This window comes from Cololabis saira, chromosome 1 (genome assembly GCF_033807715.1).
Source record: "Cololabis saira isolate AMF1-May2022 chromosome 1, fColSai1.1, whole genome shotgun sequence".
NCBI lineage: Eukaryota > Metazoa > Chordata > Actinopteri > Beloniformes > Belonidae > Cololabis > Cololabis saira.
In genome coordinates, this window is record NC_084587.1 from 31099368 (window position 1) to 31119831 (window position 20464).

At 42.2% G+C, this 20464-nt stretch overlaps 1 protein-coding gene across 1 annotated transcript in view; it reads left to right on the forward strand.

Moving 5' to 3' along the window:
• LOC133442765 (voltage-dependent T-type calcium channel subunit alpha-1I-like) overlaps positions 1 to 20464 on the forward strand; it is a 240372-nt gene that overhangs the window by 148358 nt on the left and 71550 nt on the right. The window contains exons 14-17 of the mRNA XM_061720633.1: positions 13548 to 13635; positions 15832 to 15989; positions 18616 to 18686; positions 18923 to 19418. Coding sequence (XP_061576617.1) covers positions 13548 to 13635; positions 15832 to 15989; positions 18616 to 18686; positions 18923 to 19418 — 813 coding nt within the window. The remainder of the gene's footprint in view (positions 1 to 13547; positions 13636 to 15831; positions 15990 to 18615; positions 18687 to 18922; positions 19419 to 20464) is intronic.

Here is a 20464-nt window from a genome sequence, read left to right on the forward strand (position 1 = left end):
TCAAGTGGTATAACCAAACTGTTGGTTTGAGCCTTCACCATTCAGAAACTGAATACCAAACACTATTACTGAACAATAACAACATAACATGCTTAATATTAACAACTTTTATTAACAACAAATAAAGCTAATAAAAAAAGTGCAAATACAACAGTCGCGCACAAATCAATTTGAGCGAGCCGGCGCTGTTATTTCAGCGCCGGCTTGTCCCTCTACAGTATCGACTTGACCTGCCGCTGCAGCGGGTTGTTTTTGCAGGACGGTTCCCAGAGACATCTTTTTTCGTGGGGGTTCAGGTTGTGCCTCTGTCTCTTGGATTCTGATGGCCACTGCTGCTGGTGCTTGCCCCTCTAAGCTCACGATCTCAGCCTGTAATTCAGCCTTGATTTCAGCCAGTGCGTTATCATCAGTTTCATATCCTCCGCGGTAACGAGGGTCGAGGAAAGTGCACTTTCGCATTAATTTGCGCACTGAATCAGATTCATACTTGGCCTGCAGCTTTTTTAGAATTGCAGTTTTTATTGACTTTGTTAGTTCGAGGTCGTTTTCTTTTTTCACTCGGTGCGCGACCTGCCATCTTTCTCCCCCTCTCTCTCCCAGTGCGTCTCTCCCCTCCGCGCTGTCAGGTGATGACATCACATTCATAAACTTTATGGAAAGTCTCAAATTGTAGGCTAAAACATATTCAACTATTTAAGTAAAACTGAAAATAAAATACATTTTAGGCATTAAATGACTTTTATTTGATATTTAATTGTTATCTCTTATATAAGTCCATTGCATTTTTTCATGACGGTGTTGAAAATTATACCACTGCTATTTTTAGACACCGACAGTATACGGTATTACCGTAATACCGCCCAAGCCTACCATCCAGCCTACCATTCAGCCTATTGCTGTATATTTAACTCCAGAAGACACATAACAGGTGGATGCCCCCACAATCAACTGGATAACTGACTACCTGACAAACAGGCCACAGTTTGTAAGACTGAACGGTTGTGTGTCTGACCAGGTGATTAGCAGCACAGTAGTACTACAGGGGGACTGTACTCTCAATATTCCTCTTCAAGCTGTAGACCTCAGACTTCCGTACAAGTCGGGGCCCTGTCACCTGCAGAAATACTCAGATGACTTGGCAGTTGTGGAGTGTTCCAGTGATGAACCAATCATCTCATCTTAAATGTGAATGAGATGGTTGTGGATTTTGGTTTAAGTCAAACAGGTGGTGGAGGAGCATAAATACCTCAGTGTTCACTTTGAAACACACTGGACTGGAGATACGACTCTGTTTATAAGAAAGGATAGAGCAGACTTTATTTCTTAAGAAAGCTTAGGTCCTTCCGTTTGATATTGAATATCTTCTATACGTCTGTTGTGGAGAGCGCAACCACATCTGCAATCATCTGTTGATGGATGCAGTCATCAGAGCCAGTGACTTGAAGAAACTAAACATACTTATGAAGGCTGGCTCTGTTCTGGGGGGTGTTCTGGAGCTGATCATGCTAATGAGTTTACCTCATTAAATGAAGAAGATCATGGACAACCCTGAGCATCCTCTTCACAACATAATGATTCAATAAGAGAGTGTCTTCAGTCTGAAGTTTTTTCAGATCCACAGCAGCAAAAACCGGCCAAAGCAATAAACCTCTACAATGAATTTTTGAAGAAACTGAAATTGTGACAACTAAAACAATTAATTTCACTTCAGGGGTTGCTAAAGTACTTTTGAATTGAATTGAATTGGATTAACTGTTTATACCTTGTATTTTCAATGTTTTTACTTTTCAAGAAAGAGAAAGGTTTGCTTCTTGAGACCTTCTTAAATAAAACCTTTAGACCAGTGTTGTTTTCATCAATGCTGACGAAATCATTTCGTTGACGCCACTTTTTTTTTCATGACGATAACGAGACGGTGACGTGATAAACATGGCTCTTTGATGACTAAAACATGACGAGAGAGACTTGTGAGTTTTCGTTTGTCGACACGAGAATGGACGAAAATGTTCCTGGGATGTGTTCATATATATTCTTACGGAAAAATAAAATCTGCTCTGTTTTTTTTAATTAACGTACAGAAGAGTATTAGGGCCATGCAGGAGAAAAAATATTTGAGAGGGGAAGATTTTTTTTATTGTGCACTTCGAGAAAAAAGTCGAAATGTCGAGAATAATGTTGAAATGTTGAGAAAAAAGGTGAAATTTTGACATTAATCTCGACATTTCAACTTTTTTCTCGACATTGTATTTCAACATTAATCTCGACATTTCGACTTTTTTCTCGAAATTGTATTTCAACATTATTCTCGACATTTCGACTTTTTTCTCGACATTTTGACTTTTTTCTCGAAATTGTACTTCAACATTAATCTCAACATTTCGACTTTTTCACAATACACAATGAACACAGTGCATAATAAAAAAAAATGTTCCCCTCTCAAATATTTTTTCTCCTGCATGGCCCTAATACTCTTCCGTAATTAACGAGATACTTCACAACTTGCAAGAAGCTGTCATTCATTTGAGAGCTCGATTTCATGGAAGCAAACATGTTCGGCCTGTCCAATTTAATCCAGTTTTATTTTGCTTTTGGTTTGAAAAATTGGGAGATACTCTTGTCTTTAATAATAATAATAATAATACATTTTATTTATATAGCGCTTTTCTGGGCACTCAAAGACGCTTTACATTAAAACAAAACACATAATACAAATTACAATTACACAGGACAGTACAAAAGGACACAACATGAGACAGGACATTAATCACACATTAAAAGCAGTTCTGTAAAGGTGAGTTTTGAGATGGGATTTGAATGCTGGGAGGTCTGTACAGTCACGGATGTTTTTGGGGAGGGAGTTCCAGAGGGTGGGAGCAGCGATGGAGAAGGCCCTGTCGCCCCAGGTCCGGTGCTTGGTTCTGACTGGAAGGGACAGGAGGTTGGCGTCAGAGGAGCGGAGGCTGCGGGAGGGAGTGTAGCGGTGGAGCAGGTCGGTGAGGTAGCAGGGGGCCTGGTTGTGGAGGGCTTTGTGGGTGAGGAGAAGGATTTTGAAATGGATCCGTTGAGGGATGGGGAGCCAGTGGAGCTTCTGGAGGACTGGGGTGATGTGGTCTCTGGAGCGGGTGTGGGTGAGCAGGCGGGCGGCAGAGTTTTGAATATATTGGAGTTTATTGAGGACCTTGGAAGTTGAACCGTAGAGGATGCTATTGCAGTAGTCGAGTCTTGAGGTGATGAAGGCGTGGATCAAGGTTTCAGCGGTAGAGAAGGAGAGTGATGGACGGAGACGGGCAATATTTTTCAGGTGGAAGAAAGCAGTCCTTGTGATGTGGTTGACATGGTGTTGGAAGGAGAGGTTACTGTCCAGGATAACTCCGAGGTTGCGGATGTGAGTGGAGGGAGACAGAATGGAGTTGTCCATGGTGAGGGTGAAGTTGTGAGCGGTTTTGGTGAGGGATTTTGGGCAGATGATGAGCATGTCCGATTTGTTGTAGTTGAGTTGGAGGAAGTTCGAGTGCATCCATGACTTGATTTCGGCGAGGCAGTTGGTCAGGGTAGAGTGGGTTGCAGAGGTGAGGGATTTGGTGGAGATGTACAGTTGGACGTCGTCGGCGTAGCAGTGGAAGTGGAGGCGGTGGCGGCGGATGATGTTGCCAAGGGGGAGCATGTAGAGGATGAAGAGTAGAGGACCAAGCACCGAACCCTGGGGGACGCCTTGTGACAGAGGGGCAGTGGAGGAGGAGCAGTTGTTGATGCTGATGAATTGATGTCTGTTGGTGAGATAGGATTTTAACCAGGAGAGGGCGGATCCGGTGATGTAGAGAGATGATTCCAGGCGGGAGAGGAGGATGGTGTGGCTGATGGTGTCGAAGGCTGCTGTGAGGTCCAGGAGAAGGAGAATGCTGAGGTTGCCGGAGTCGGAGGAGAGAAGGAGGTCATTGGTGACTTTGATGAGGGCTGTTTCTGTGCTGTGACGTGAGCGGAAACCAGATTGAAATGTTTCAAACAGATCATTGGAGGTGAGGTGGGTCTTGAGCTGAGTGGCGACGGCGCGTTCCAGAATTTTTGACAGGAAAGGGAGGTTGGAAATGGGCCGGAAGTTGTTCATGGTGTCAGGGTTGAGTCCAGGTTTTTTGAGGATGGGGGTGACAGCTGCCAGTTTGAGGGTGTCCGGGACTGATCCAGAGCTGAAGGAGGAGTTGACGATGTTGATGATGAGTGAGGAGATGGCTGGGAGACAGTTTTTTATAAATGAGGATGGGATGGGGTCCAGAGCACAGGAAGAGGTTTTCATGCCCATCATGACTGTTGAAAGAGACACTGAAGACATGGGAGAGAAGTGAGACAGGGGCTGAGTGGTGGAGGGGGGAGAAACAGGTGGGGAGGTGGAGGGGGTGGAGGAGGTGGTCAGGTTACTGTAGATGGTCTGGATTTTGGATTGAAAAAATGAGAGGAAGTCGTTGCACTTAGAGACTGTGAAGGAGTTGGAGATGTTGTCACTGGGTTTGAGAAGTTTGTTGATTGTGGAGAAGAGAGCCTTTGGGTTGGAGGAGTCAGAATGGATGATGTTGGAGAAGTAGGTGGAGCGAGCTGAGTTGAGGGCATCCTTGTATTGGTGGAGATGATCAGTGTAGGCGAGTTGGTGAACAGTTAATCCAGATTTCTTGCAGAGTCGCTCGAGTTGACGTTTACGGGATTTCAGTTTGCGGAGTTCAGGGGTGTACCAGGGTGCTGAGCGTGCGAAAGAGACTGTTTTGGTTTTGATGGGAGCCAGTTGATCAAGACAGGAGGAGAGTGTATGATTGTAGTAATCCACGAGGTCCGAGGGGTTGTCGGGTGACGGGGGAGGGGAGGCGGACATCTGAGTGGCGAGAGAGGCTGAGAGGGCAGAGGGGGAGATGGATCTGATGTTGCGGAAGGATATTTTGCGTGCTTCTTTGGGGGTGGGGATGGGGATGTTGATGTCCATGATGATTGCCAGGTGATCAGACACGTGGAGGTTGAGGCTGGAGAGCTGATTTATTGTGAGGCCGGTGGAGCAGACGAGATCGAGGGTGTGGCCGCGGGCGTGAGTGGGGAAGTCGACGTGTTGAGTGAAGTTGAGGCAGTGTAGCAGGTCCAGGAATTCAGCAGCAGGTTTACAGTTAGGATCGTTGATGTGGAAGTTGAAATCACCCAGGAGGAGAACAGAGGGAGAGATGGAGCAGAGCTGGGTCAGAAAATCCGAGAGATCCGAGAGAAAGGAGGGGTTTGGTTTGGGGGGGCGATAAATGACGGCGGTGACAAGAGGAGTGGGGCCAGGTAGTTTGAAGGCAGTGTGTTCGAATGAAGGAATGACAGGAATGGGGATGGAGGTTGCTTTAATGTCCTTTCTGTATATTGCTGCAACACCGCCCCCCCGCCCCTCAGCGCGAGCTTGTTCCATGTAGGTGAAGTTGGGGGGAGTGGCCTGATTTAGTGAGAAATAGTCCAGGGGTTTGTGCCAGGTTTCTGTTAGACAGAGGAAATCCAGATTATTGTCCGTTATAAATTCATTCAGCAGCAGGCTTTTGTTGTTGAGTGAGCGGGTGTTGAACAGAGCCAGTTTCAGGTGGTGTTGCTTGGTGATTGGCTGAGAGGACTGAGGAAGTGGACGGAGATTGGACAGATTCACATGCTGCTTGTTGTGATGACGTAACGAAGTTGCGGGACGGCAGGAGGACCAGAAGGAAGGAATGGAGTTTGGCGACGTGAAGTTGTAGGAAAACATGCGTCCTGAGCGGCTGTGTGGAGGATGGTTTTGCCAGAGTGGACCAGGTGTCGGGCGCGGGTGGTGGGCCGCGGCGGAGTGGAGCGGCGGCATGGTCCCGGTCGAGAGCGGTAGCTGGAAGCTAACGAGAGCTAGCGTCGAGGAGCCGAGGGTCCGGGTGTAGAGGAGCGACGAGAACCCCAGGAATATCCACAGGATTAGCCACAGCATGCTACATCCAGCAGGTAAGCTTGTTGAGGTGGAGATGGTGGTGGCTGAGGACGGAAAACAGCGGTGACCAGTAACGAGTAATGGCAGAGTAGCGAGCAGCTAGCTAGTTGCTTTAGCCGGTGGTTCAGAGCAAAACTTACTCGCGAGGGCTCCAAGAGGAGCCCGCAGCGGAGAGAAGACAGTTGCGGTGTACACGGGAGAAGTAAAAGTTGTATCAAAACTTACCGGCAGAGGCCCAAATACTGGGCCTGCTGCGTTGGAAATGCTTCGGTAAGTTTGACGTGAGCGGGTGCCAGGGATACACAGACCACGGTTCTGCTGCGGTGTCAGGAGGACCAGAGGTTCTGCTGCGGTGTCTTTAAGTTATACTATGGTATTGTTATTAGTTTGTCGACTTTGCGCAGGTACCTCAGGACTTTGTGGTTGTTCAGACGGAAAGCGATATTTTTTTTCACTAAAACTTTTCTCGGAATTCTGAGATAAACAGAGCAGATTTTTTTTTAATTAAAATTTTATCTCGTTAATTCAGAAAAACAGAGCAGATTTTTTTTCTCAAGTGAATGCAATACGCTTCCGTATAATCTTAAATAAATTGTGATTAAAAATAAAACATGCAATGTGTGTGTGAAAATATACCTTTATGCGTGGGCTCCTATAGGCCATCTTATGTTACGACTATCCGTGAATGCATCGCAGCTGTGAGCCAGGGCTGATCGGCTGTGCGGTGTCGTGCCAAAAAGTGATTTCTCCCCTGAAAATGGGTCTTTTTACCTGCCAAAAATTGATCGAAGGCCAAATGCAGTTAATGAAAGGTTGTTTCTACCTAAATATGATTTGATCTCATTCTTGAGCTTCATAATATAAACACTAGAGCTCACAGGATTGCTTTTAACTCTTTTAAAGGACCATTACAACACAAAATAGGCATTTTCACCTGCCAAAAATTGATTGAAGGCCAAATACAGTTAATGAAAAGTTGTTTCTGCCTAAATATGACTTGATCTCATTCTTGAGCTTCATAATCTGAAAATCTGACGTTTTAGCGCTATCGCTCAACGGGCTGCTGTGCGCGCTCCCGCGGCCAGAAATCAGATTCTGGCAGGCAATCACTTTTTGGCACGACACCCGCCATGACGGAGACGGGGGCAAAACTTTAAAAGAGGAGTAAGCATATAGCCTTTGAACATTACCTCGTTTTCAATGTTACCTGGATTATTTTGATCGGGCCAAGGATTGTGGAGGAGCTGACTGTAAACTGCGGCAGCCAGCGCAGAGAAAGCCATTGGTGAGTCCGTGTAACTTACTTATGCCTATTTGAATGTGCCTTGGGTTATTGTCAACTATATCAGACCGCTGAGTCTATTCTCTATAATAGAGCTCAACAATTATGTTATAGACTGCTGTGTCTATATCTATCTGAATACAGGGCTGATAGCGCTCCGGCGTCACGCCGGATTTCCGGCATACCGAGGTGTTTGCGAGAAAAAAATAAATAAAATCAGGTTTGCCGTTTATTTTTCTTATGATATTAATTTTTCATATACCGTAATACCGGTGAGTATGTACACAACGTTGGGAACGCCGCGCAGCGCGGCGGAACGTAGCGCCGCTGGACCCTGTTTGTGAGGGGACTGTTCAGCCAGTGAGCAGAGCCGGCAGGGAAAAGTCAACAGTGCCGCGTGTCCGCGTGTAACCTAAATCTACCATGGCCTCGGCGTTAGGGCTCGGCCAAATGAGGCTTTATAAATATATGGGCTTTATAAATTTATTAAATATATGAGCGCGGAGTCGGCGTGGAGCCGGGCGCACAGTGAGTCGCGCTGTGAAGCCTGATTTATGGTTCCGCGTTAAATCGACGCAGAGCTTTCGCCGTAGGGTACGCCGTAGTTCGCGTAACCCACGGCGTAAGGGCTGCGTTGTTGTAACGCGGAACCATAAATCAGCCTTAAACCACACCTGCAGCCTCGTCAGCTCATCAGGAGGTTAAAACAGCTGCGATTTTTTGATTGCTGGTTCGTTTTGTTAACTCTGAGAGCTTTATTGGTTTGTTTGTTAGTTTGCTGGTGTTTTTTTTCTCTCTGGGATTATTGAGTTATTTATGAAGAAGTTCTGAGTTCCCTGTGAGCAGTAGGCTACTCGAGTTGAGGGGGGATGAAGGGTGATGTGATGGCACCCCCCTCCCTGAAATAAAAACGGTAAAAATCATCCTCCCTGAAATAAAAACGGTCCAAATCATCCTCCCTGAAATAAAAACGGTCCAAATCATCCTCCCTGAAATAAAAACGGTCCAAATCATCCCCACTGAAATAAAAAACAGTCAAAATCATCCCCCCTGTAAAACTGCCATCCCTCCTTTCCATCCCTTATGTCATTTCATCAATGAATGTGGTTTTACTGCTATTTCAACATTTAGAGTCATCACCAGAAAAATAACACCAGAAAAATAACTTATTTGACAATTTTCACCTGTTTCAATTAAACTTTCACTTGAAATAAGTAGAAAAATCTGCCAGTGGAACAAGATTTATCTTCTTATTACAAGCAAAAAAATCTTGTTCCACTGGCAGATTTTTCTACTTATTTCAAGTGAAAATCTACTTGAAACAGACTGATTTATTGCTTGTGTAATTGAAAAATACATGAGAACAGGACCTTGAAAAAAATAATCACATATTAAATCGCAATCGTAATATTGAGGAAAAAAATCGCAATTAGATTATTTTCAAAAATCGTTCAGCCCTACATTAGAATCATAAGTGCTGCCACCTCATTGTAAACGGCATCATTTTGTGAGGCCATGCAAACCTGTATTTATACTAGTGTGGACATTAATGTTTTTCTACAATATTTCCTCTTCATGACAGTAAAATAGGCCATTCTAAGCCAATTTACTTCTTCACATGCGGTTGTGTTTGTGTGTGTTTGGCAGCGTGGAGGCATATCTACAAAAATATGGAAAATCTACAAAAGTCATCAGAATATTCAATTTAATTAACTATTTATCAAAATGTTGTCCCAGGGAATCACACCCCTGGCCTATGTTGTTCAATTGTCTCATTCTGTTTTCTATGGGCTGCATGTGGTGAGCTTGAACAACAGGACTATGGGTCAATTTACACCAGACTTACACTTTAAGAGGACAAAAAATGACAATTGTGTTGATCGGGGCATATATCTTGGTTTAGGGGCTCGCTTACCTCCCAGGGAAAAAAAGTTCAGGCTCAGGATTTTTTTTTACTATCACCCCTGTGAATAGATTGTGTAATTTTAGACCAGTTGTGTTTATATTATATTTAAGCTGTACCAAAGATGGAACTGATTCAGCCCGTGACTGTTTTCAGCGCCATGTACAGTCGACGCTCTGAGATTGACAGATGTTAGGCTGTGTGTGTTGATGATGTGTTGTTGAATGGTAAAATTACTATTATAAGGGCCCATCGATAATGCTCTGCCCCCTCTGTACTGACACCCACACTCCGCCATGGTAATAATAATAATAATACTTTTTATTTATTCAATGCACCTTTCAGGGCACTCAAGGTGACAATATACAGCAATATTTGACTAGAAGATTTGGGGAAATGTTCATATGTGCATGCCCAACTGCCCATTTGTTGGCTCTTGCTACTGCTTAATGAACGTCTTACTTGCTGCTGCTTGTGTTCAGGGCGGTTCTGGGTATTTGAGGTGGTTCTGGTTGTGTTTGGGGTGGTTCATGGTGGTGATTGGTGGTTTAATTTATTATATCACTACTTTGTAATATCCACTAATTTCATAATAAAGTGGCATAAAAACAATTCTTAAAAAAAAAAACTAAAATAGAACTTTATATTTCACTGATCACACAATTATTGCATTAAAAAAATCTGCGTGACCCAACAGGCACATGCTTCTCACTAATTTCTAAAGCAAACTGTTTACAATAGCCCACGTTTCAATACTGATACAGTTTTTACATTCATAATTTGTGGTTCAATACAATGGACAATTCAGCTCCCTTGCATTTACAGTTCTTTGTGCTTTATTTCTGCTGATTTAAAAAAAAAAAAAATGTTTTTGACACGCATGGTTTAAATGTGTTGATGTGTTGATGAAGCTTAATTTTGATGAATTTTTGGAATTAAATTTTGAAATAGGAGTGTCTGGTCGATTTATTAGTCGATGTGACCTGGCTGACTAAAATTCTGATTGATTTGTTTAATTTAATTTAATTTAATCGGGAGGACAGTAGTTCTAATGGGGGTGTTTTCAAAGCACACCTCTTTCACAGGTAACAGTCTATCTTTGGACACCACTTTGTTTTTGTTATTTTGGATTAGCCCAACCCACTGACTTGAGAGGGATAGATTGGAAAGTAGAATGACATGGTCCAGTGATTTGTTGAACTCTATCATGTCAGAGACATCTGTAGTATGGCAGAAATTCAATTCAATTTTATTTATATAGCGTCTAATACAGTACAACAAAAGTTGTCTCTAGGTGCTTTCCAGAGACCCAGAACATGACCCCCCAGCAATTATTACATAAAAATAGACAATGTAAAAAAAGTTGAATGCAAAAATTTAGCAAGCAACAGTATGCATATCACAGCTCCACATCAAACATGGCGTATCACCTGAAAACGGTAAGCCAACTTGCCCCGTCCGATTTGACAATATGAACATATCAGAATTGAGATATTTCAATGTTGTTTCAATTGTTTTGTAACTGAAGGCGTACTCGCCCGCAACAACAGCATCATCCCATTGATGGATGTTAAGCCTCTCACTCAGACCCACCTGTGTGCTATTAACATAATTAGTGTTGTCTCGCTCGCTCCTCTCTCTCCCCCCTATCTCTGTGCGCGCCTGCCTGTTTCTAGCTGCGGTGGGAGGGTGTTGTTTTATTAAATATATATTCACATTGAAATTGTGGTATTTATTTGAGCCCCACCGAAATATGGGTTAGCCCAACTAGAAAAAAAAAATACTCGCTGCCACCGGGTACAGTGCAGAATGGTAGTGTTGGCCAATTATTAAAACATGGCAAAACAATTTTTTTATATAAATAATATTGCTCCTATTAATTTCAACAGGCTGTAGTGTGTTATTAATTTCAGTGCCAAACATTAGATCAAAAACAATATAATATATAGCAAATCGACGAAAACTAAACAAAAAAAACAACAACCCAAAAACCACAAAAAAGCCAATTAGTTGAATTTTAGTCAAAATTTGAGGGCTTCAGTCAATTAACAATTTGTTTGGTTGATTACAGCCCTAATATTTTGTTTACTAATATTTCATGAATAATATAGTTGCCTTTATCATGTTTTATTTGGCATTTGTAAATAATTATACACATTTACAGATATTTTGCATGATACAAGTTATAAAAAGGCTGTTTGGCGTAGTAGGCCTAAAATAATTGAGATTTTTACTAGTCCTTTGGTGTGCCTTGGGTAGAGAAAATTTGGGAACCACTGGCCTACATAACGTTACAATGCTACTTGACAATCGGCTCGTGATAAATTTCATAGTAAGCTTAAAACTGTGTACGTTCTCCACATACTCCTGGCACAGATAGGCTGCTAACTACAGGCTAAAGTTAGCTTTTGTTAGATTCAGATTCAGAGAAACTTTATTCATCCCCGAGGGGCAATTCAGGACAACTAAGCAGCAATACAAGAACAGTAAATCCGCTCAGCTGCCGGCCGGTCGACCACAACGAGCAGCGACCCGGAACAAAGCAGAGAAAGGGTGACATTGGGGGTGGGGGAGGGAGGGAGGAAGGAAAAAAAGGCATCTTAACACTTTGTATAAGTACACAGTGAGAAAGTGCAAAAAAACACCTCAGCACAGAAAGCACATGACAAATTTAACATCATCATCACAAGACTTATAGCCAGGAAGGCGTTGAGAATGAGGGAGGTGTGGTTATCAGCAAATGTGTGTGTAAGTGGTAAGTCCGTGAACTTCGCTCAGAGCTGCTCCTCAGCCAATGTCCTTGATGTTATCAGACAGCTTGGTACAGTTCTGAAAACAGGTCCACAGATGTTCTGGAGAGGGGAGGGTTAGTGGGGGCAGAGTCACCTTGTTTACATTCCACCAGGAAGATTGTGACTAGAGCAATCAGCCAAACCGTTCTGTCAAGGCCAGATTATAGAATCAACAATTGTATTGAAAAGAAAACAGACAGACTCAGTAATTTTCCGTCTGCCTTTAGTCTCTGGTTCATCAATGGCGACTCCAAACAGACGAATTTGTGATCAGTTCCCACCAAGCCGAGCTTCCAACTTCTCCAAGGTCTTCTCCATCTTGCCAATGAGCTCAAAGACCGCCGCCAGCCTGCGATTCTGTTCAAGAATCGCATTCGGCTTGCGGCTTTGCTCCCCCAGCGTTAAAGTCGCTGTTGACGACTTACGCGTTTGTCGGTAGACCAGGAATCCCCCCCGTCCAATTAGGAGAAATCCTGCTATCATAATCCAATTATGAAGGCATCTTCAACATCCTCGACAGACAGTATCGCCAAGCACAACGGTTTCCAATGTTTCCAGGAATCCATTGTGTATCCCGCAAAAAATGTCCCATCGGAGCAAGAGGGCTCCCTTACCCCCTGACTTCTCATCGCAAAAATCAATTCCAAGATTGTAGAGTTTCGGAGGAGTGAAGAGGAGAGACTCTGTAGACGAGACAGGAGCGTTAGTTACGCTAACGTCAATTCATTATGTTTGTTTTACTTTATCTTTTCATCTCTTTGTGTGTTTATGTTCTGTCAGCATGTAACTTGATATGGTAAACAGGTACAGATACATTAGAATTTGGTCACTGCTCAGAATGAAAGATCAGAAACTGATTTAGACCTGGGAGCCCCTTAGGGTAATTTTAGATAAGGTAAGATTTATCTTAGCTGTTCCTACATCTTCACTTTTGTGGACAGAGATCTCTAATGTTTTCTGATAAATGAGGGTCAAAGCCCTGAGGTAAAGAAACGGGTGCATGAGTCCAGAATACCAAACAAGAGGGGCAGGCTGTGCAGATACAATCCCAAGACAATTGAGCAGCTAATTTCAGGGTATAACATGCAGGCATAGATAATCAGGTTGCTGTTATAGGAAACAGGAACATCTGTTGTGAGCATGAGTTTGGATGGATAATCTGCTAGATATTGTGGTTGTTGATTAATTCCAGAGGAAAGCAGAGGCATAGCAATCCCAAAGAAGAAAGAACACGTGAAGCTTAAAAAATAGAGGAAAGACGAGATGAAAAATATGTGAAACATGACAGGAACAGTGGTCCCAGTGGTAACTGGAGCAATAAGAACTGTGACCCTGGGGGAGTGGCTACAGAAAATTCTTTGAAAAAGTTGACAGGGTTTCCTTTTGTTGGCTGCTTTTTTCAGAACAGTGAATTTCTAAGACATAATACGAAGTACTTGGTACTGAGTGCAGAAACCTTAAACTCCCAGGCCTCTGGTAGATAACCTGAGCTTGAACAGTGGGCGGTGTGTCATATGTTATGTCATACATAGCAGTGTCCTTTTAGAGTCTTGAAAACTCCAGTTTACTGGCAGTTTCCTCCTCATGCTGTATTTATTGTTCCTCTCCCTCCAGGGTGATGCCAATCGTTCTTATTCAGACGATGACCATTCTTCTTCCAACTTTGATGAGAGCGAGAAGCACGACTCCATCAAGATTTCTGGTGAGAACTGGCCACCAAACAATTTCTATTACTGTTATAGACAGATGATTTGTCTATGCCATTGGTACTATTGGTGGCATTTATATAGTTTCTACTGAATGTCATGAGGTTCTTACGGTTAATGTAAGATTTATATAAAGGTCGCTGGCACATACACACACGCACACACACAGATACATGCATATATATATGTGTATATATATATATATATATATATATATATATATATATATATATATATATATATATATATATATATATGCATGCATGTATTATTTACAGAAGATAATAGACAATACTGGTATACCTAACCCAATATCTGCACACACCAAGTCATAACTATTATAGAACTGCTTACAGCTTATGAGGGGACATTGGAGTGTTTTAATAATAACAGTGATGACAATGATTATAATGACATAAGTCTGGGCCCATGATAACATAAATGAAGACATTGATTTAGGTCACCTAAACCAGCCCTACCCTATAAACTTAACCACATATAAATTGTACCATTGTAAAATGTAAACCATTGTACTTTTGGAAACTCTCGTAACCAAGAGTAAGCAGTCTGAGAGCCAAAAGCTCTGTTGAGAAAATAAGGACAAATTAGATCTTTAAGATGCAATTGAGTTTGGTCATTAGGGCTTAATATTAAAGAGAAGAAAATTCTATTCTGGTTTAAACAAAAAAACCTATAAACCAATGTAAGATTGCTAACTAGATGTTTGTTTTCTCTCATTTTCTCTTCATCTCTGCCATGATCTCTGCTTTATGTCTTTGAGCAAGCTTTGGGATGCTTTTTTGTCAAGAAGTGTAGTAGATGACACCACTTAAAAAAAATAAAATCAAATAGTCCTTCAAATGAAAGGGTCCAGCCCATAACCCTCAACAGGTATAAGTGGGTCCAGATAATGGGATGGATGGATGAAATGTAAACTAATATTTTGAAAGCTAAAATAATAGAACAAAAAACTGGCTTGTGTTTCTTCAATAGTTTGGAAAATACATATATGTTAAAACAACATTGAACGTTGATTGTTGTTTAAACAACAATCAATTTTCAAAAGTGAATTCTTGGAAGTAAATTAAACTACCAATCCATAGATCCTCCCATTCTTTGAAGAAGCAGGAAATCTACTCGCACATCACTTTTTGCTCAGTCTTTGTTTTCCATTGAAAGTTTTTCAAAGGAAGTCTTTAAAAACTACAAGTAAAACAGACCTACTGCCACAAGCAGTGTACAAGGATGAATAACTTTCCAGTTCTCACAATTAATCAATTTCAGCTGTACTGTCATCCTCAAGTAAACAGTTCACAGTTCAGAGGGAATTTAACTTGAATGCAGAAACTGGTGTAATCACTTGTGTAGTGTCTGACTGCCATCACAGAGATGGGATCTCTGAAACGCAGAACAAGCAAAACGCCAAGCCTGCAGTTCCCCTCATTATGGATGAAAAGAGTACAAGTTCCACTTGCGCAGCACCTAGATACTATCTTTCTTTCAGTTGTTGACTCACTTCTTTATGTAAAATGTGGCTCTGTCTCAACTGTTATGTTATGGTTCTCAAATGTTATATTTAAACAGTGTGTGTGTATGTGTGTATGTGTGTGCGTGTGTGCGTGTGTGTGTGTGTGTGTGTGTGTGTGTGTGTGTGTGTGTGTGTGTGTGTGTGTGTGTGTGTGTGTGTGTGTGTGTGTGTGTGTGTGTGTGTGTGTGTGTGTGTGTGTGTGTGCGTGCGTGCGTGCGTGCGTGCGTGCGTGCGTGCGTGCGTGCGTGCGTGCGTGCGTGCGTGCGTGCGTGCGTGCGTGCGTGCGTGCGTGCGTGCGTGCGTGCGTGCGTGCGTGCGTGCGTGCGTGCGTGCGTGCGTGCGTGCGTGCGTGCGTGCGTGCGTGCGTGCGTGCGTGCGTGCGTGCGTGCGTGCGTGCGTGCGTGCGTGCGTGCGTGCGTGCGTGCGTGCGTGCGTGCGTGCGTGCGTGCGTGCGTGCGTGCGTGCGTGCGTGCGTGCGTGCGTGCGTGCGTGCGTGCGTATATATATATGTATGTATGTATATTATATATATATAATATATATATATATATATATATATATGTATGTACAGTATATGTATGTAACACATTTTTGAAACATGAAGGGAACAAATATGAATCATGTGAAAAAGACTTAACAGGTCATTCTCTTCAATTGCCTCCAGACCCAAGGATCTGCACCCTCACACCGAATGGCCACCTGGAGCTGGGTGGCCCCACAGGATCCTACTCTTCAGATAAACGGAGCTTCACCACCGAGTCCAGGCAGAGCAGTGTGATGAGCCTGGCCAAGAGCAGCCTGGAGAGACGCTCCCTCTCTCTGGTACCTTATCACCTAAAGACACTCGCACACACATGGAGTCAATTACAGTAAAATGAATTTAGTTTAATTAGGGCCCGAGCCCTATTGTATCTGTAGGACATTTTTTTCTTTATTCTTTATCCTTTTGACGAAAGGTGGGCCTTTTTGCCCCCCTAAACATGCCCCAAAAGTCACCAAATTTTGCACGCAAGCCAGGCCTGGCGAAAAATATGATATTTCATGGTTTGCATTAATGGGCGTGGCAAGATGGCTCAACAGCGCCCCCTAGAAAACTTTGTCCCTCAAGCCCCACAATACGGTTTGACGTACATGCACGAAAATCGGTACACACCTGTATCATGTCGCAACTTAAAGAAAAGTCTCTTGACGCCATGGCCGAAACCGAACAAGAGGTCGGCCATTTTGAATTAATCATGTCATTTTGGCATCATGTCAAATACAGTCATGGTAATCAGATTCATTAGGTTTGTCAACAGAAACATAAAACTTGATGATAAACAGAATTGAGAAGCAAGTAGATTTCCCCAAAACTATTAAGTCTGAAAAATAAAAAATCTACATTTCCATGTAGAATATACTGCATTGAATTACATACATACGGTTATACAAATCTAAAATTACTAATAACATTCAAATGACTTTTGTTTAAAAGTAATGCACACTTATTTTGTCATGCAGGTTTTTCTTTCTTACACTTGCCATAAAGTCTTGACTTCCTCCTTAAAATCACATAACATCACCCAATACTTACTATACAAACAAGGCAGTGTATCTGTGTCTCTGTCTTGTGTTTACTGAACCAAAATCCCTAGGGAGAAAAAAATTGAACATATCTGCAAGTTTTGGCTCATATAGTTACCATGGCAACCTCTATTAATTGACTGCTCCCCTCCTCCTGTTTATTTAGAGAGAAACTGTGGGAGAAGTAGAGAGGAAAGACGACCAAGAGATGAAGAGGGAGCCGGAGACTGGCACAGTAACAGGAAGATATAGATGAGGGAAAATCAGGGAGATGTTTAGTTTAGCAACGTTCTTCCAAAAGAGGTTATGATGTTAAACACAGTGGGTGTGTGAGATCCACTTCACTGGGAGGTCACCTCCTCTTCTCTCATAGCACTCCAAGTTTATTGATATCAGAAGACACCAGTTACATCACTCAGAGCAGCTAGACGATGGAATGGCTGGCTTTCAGGAGACTTGTTTATGAATAACATTGTTTCTGACAAAACTGCCTTTTTTATGAGCAGCCTTATGGAATATGTTTCAGTAGGTGCACATTTCCAGTCTGAAGTTATTTGATGGAGTACATTGTGCAATTTATGTAAACACGTTTTACATAATAATACTCTATTGTGTGATTGAAAGCAAGTGATGTCTATTCAGTTTAGTTATGGTTAGTTAGCAATAATCCTTTAGTGGTTTTACTTGATACAATTATAATTTTATGTGGTGATTGACTTTGCAAACATTTTATCAAGAGAAAAAGATGTAATCTTTCAAGTTTGGCAATTGAAGAAATCCGGATTGCGCAATGTGCTGCACATAAGAGTATATTTTATGTGCTTTATGACATATCATGCTGAAAAATGTGTCTTTGCAGTAAATATTTGTCCAAGAGTTACACAGAAACACTCGGTGTTCCTTATAAGAGAGCAGCATAGTAGTTCCATGAGGCATCAATTGTTGTTAAACAATTAGCTTACACGCTTCACTGCAGTTTCTATAGTGATGGATCCATAGATTCTCTGGTTCAGACTTCCACTGGCAGCATATTCTGTAGCTTTCTACAGGTAAGTGTGATAAATTAGATTCATCACACTCAAAGGATTACTCATGTGCAAATAGAAGGATTTCCTTTAAGTGGAACTGGGACTTAGGGCTTGTAAAGCCAAGTACATTTTGTATTAATTCATTCAGTCATATGATCATTTATTGTCTTGTTTATCTATGAATGACATGGTTTTAGGATGCAGTGGTTAGAACAGTTGCTTAACAGGAGGAAATATATAGATTTGAACCTTCTGTTTGCTTTTTCCTTGTTTTTTGTGGAGTCAGTAGGATTTCTTTGTGTTTGCAAGATTTATTTTTTGGATGTTCTCCTGCAGTCTGTAGTCACAAATGTTAGGTTGATTTGTGATTCTAAACTGACAGTAGGTGGGTGTAAGTGTGCATGGCTGTCTGTCTTTGTTAGCCCTGCAGCGGACTGGAGCTGAGGCAATACATCCAGGATGTTAGCTGTAATAGTCTCTGGCCTTCTCACAACCTTCAACTGGTAAAAGCGGTTATAAACAAGTAATGGAAGGATAGATGGATGGATATATGTTTGCAGGCATGGTCTAGATCAATTTTCAGACCTACATAGTGATATAAGGACATCCATTAGTTTTTCACTGCAGTGTTTCCTATTTCTGTTCCTTTGCCATCACTGCATTGAACCTACACTTCACAATGGGGGTGAAGGCTGGGTTTATGCCATCATGTTATCTCTGTGGTCTTCATTTTTTATTACTGGTAATGATAATCTTCCAAATACTAAGTGTATTTCTCATTGTATTTCATTTCAAATGCTCAGCCTGGAGACATGCAGTGACTCTATGCTTACTATGAGATACTTTTTCCCATGCAGCGCCATGCTCGGAGTTCTGCCTACCACAACTGGGGGCGACCTTTCCCTCCACAGTCTGGATGGAGTCGCAGGTAGGTCACTTTCACTTTAAGTTATCATCTAAGCTATTGCCTCAATGAATTCTTAATAACTTCATTAAGCCTTAACTACTGCAATTAGGTGTCTGCTGTTGTTTTATGTCCTTATTAACATCATGAGTGAATGCTCAATATAGAGGATGCTGTTGGTTTCCTAGTATTTATAATTTATAAATTGTTCATGAATATTTATTATAGTTAAATTGAACTTTTAATCTTCCCCCCTGCAGGTCTAGCTCAAACAGCCTTGGTCGGAGGAGCTACGGGTACAGTGGGGCACCTCTGGTTGGCGGCAGCTTGCGTGTGCGCAGCACCCGCTCCCCCTGCTCCTACGCCTACTCTTCAGAGCAAGAGTCCCTTCTTTCTCACCCTCTCCACTCCCATCATCCTCTGCCCCCTCATCATGGACCCCCACCCCCACTTTTCCTCTCCAGACATTTCGGAGGTAGAAGAGATAGACGAGCTCTGTCCTTGGAGCTCCCAGAGTTACTACGGGCAGGTGGACAACCCCCAGGACTGCCCCCCATCCAGATACCAGATCTGGGAAGGAACGCTGTTGGAGGGGGTTCCATTAAAGAAGGATCCGGGACTGGCAGTGGTTTGGGAGTGGACCACCGCGATTGTAACGGGAAAGCACCAGGTCCACACACCCGGCTGATAACAGAGGTTTTCCCCCAAGTCAATGCACGCAAAGATAGAGCAGACCTCGAAGAGGAAACTGACTATGTGAGTGATGGATAACTGTTGTCGCTTGATGCTGGACATAATGATAAGTGAGAACACCTTGTGGAAAAGTAACACAATGAAGAGTCTTTTGGAGTTAATAGGTTTTCTACATTAGATATGCAATAATCCTACCTTGTTCTCATGTGATCTTCATCACAGTCACAACAATAAAAATTGATCATATGTGTATTAAACACACTCTTTAAACATTGAAATAAAATTTACAGAACAAAGACTTAACTGCTTCAATGAATGTTGACCAAAAACTAGATGATCTTGCAAAAGTTTTTAGATTTAAAAAAAAAAAACACATTTTATAGCTATAAAGCCAGCGTCTGAAGTCACAGGATGGATCTTGTGTGGTCAGTTGTGCGCAACTACAGCCAGTTTGTGAATCAAATAAGAGCAATGAGAAATGTATTCATATTACACATGTAACTTAGTTGTAATGCTAAGAGTCTGAAAATACTTTTTTTTTTAATGTGCTCCAGCTTAACCAAACACATCTACAGTATTGTGTTAGCGAAAACTTTGGCAATCCGCGGTGCTACTGTGAAAATGTTTTATGGATTGAAGAAACCAAACTTGAGTTGTTGAAGTAGACAAAGGCAAAAACGGGCACACCTTACCAACATGAAAACACCACCCCAACAGTGAAGGATGGTGATTTGAGCTTGCTTTACTGCCTCACGGGATGGAGCACTTGTCATCGTCAAGTGGAAATTGAATTCCCAGGATTACCTATATATTCTACAGGATAATGTCAGGAGGGCTGTCCATGATCTTTGCAGAAGTTGGGTGATGAAGCAGGACAATGACCAGAAGTTCTGAAGTGAATGAATTACAGAATGGTATCAGAACATTAAACTATTCTGTTTTTTGGAATGGCCCAATAAGAGCCCAGACCTTAAACCTGTACGGATGATATTGAGCAACTTTAAGATAGACGTTCACAGCATACATCCAACAGACGTGCACTGATCGAGAGCTACTGAAATCTTTGCTTAACCAGATATCACTCACTTTTTCCTCCAGTTAATATTTAT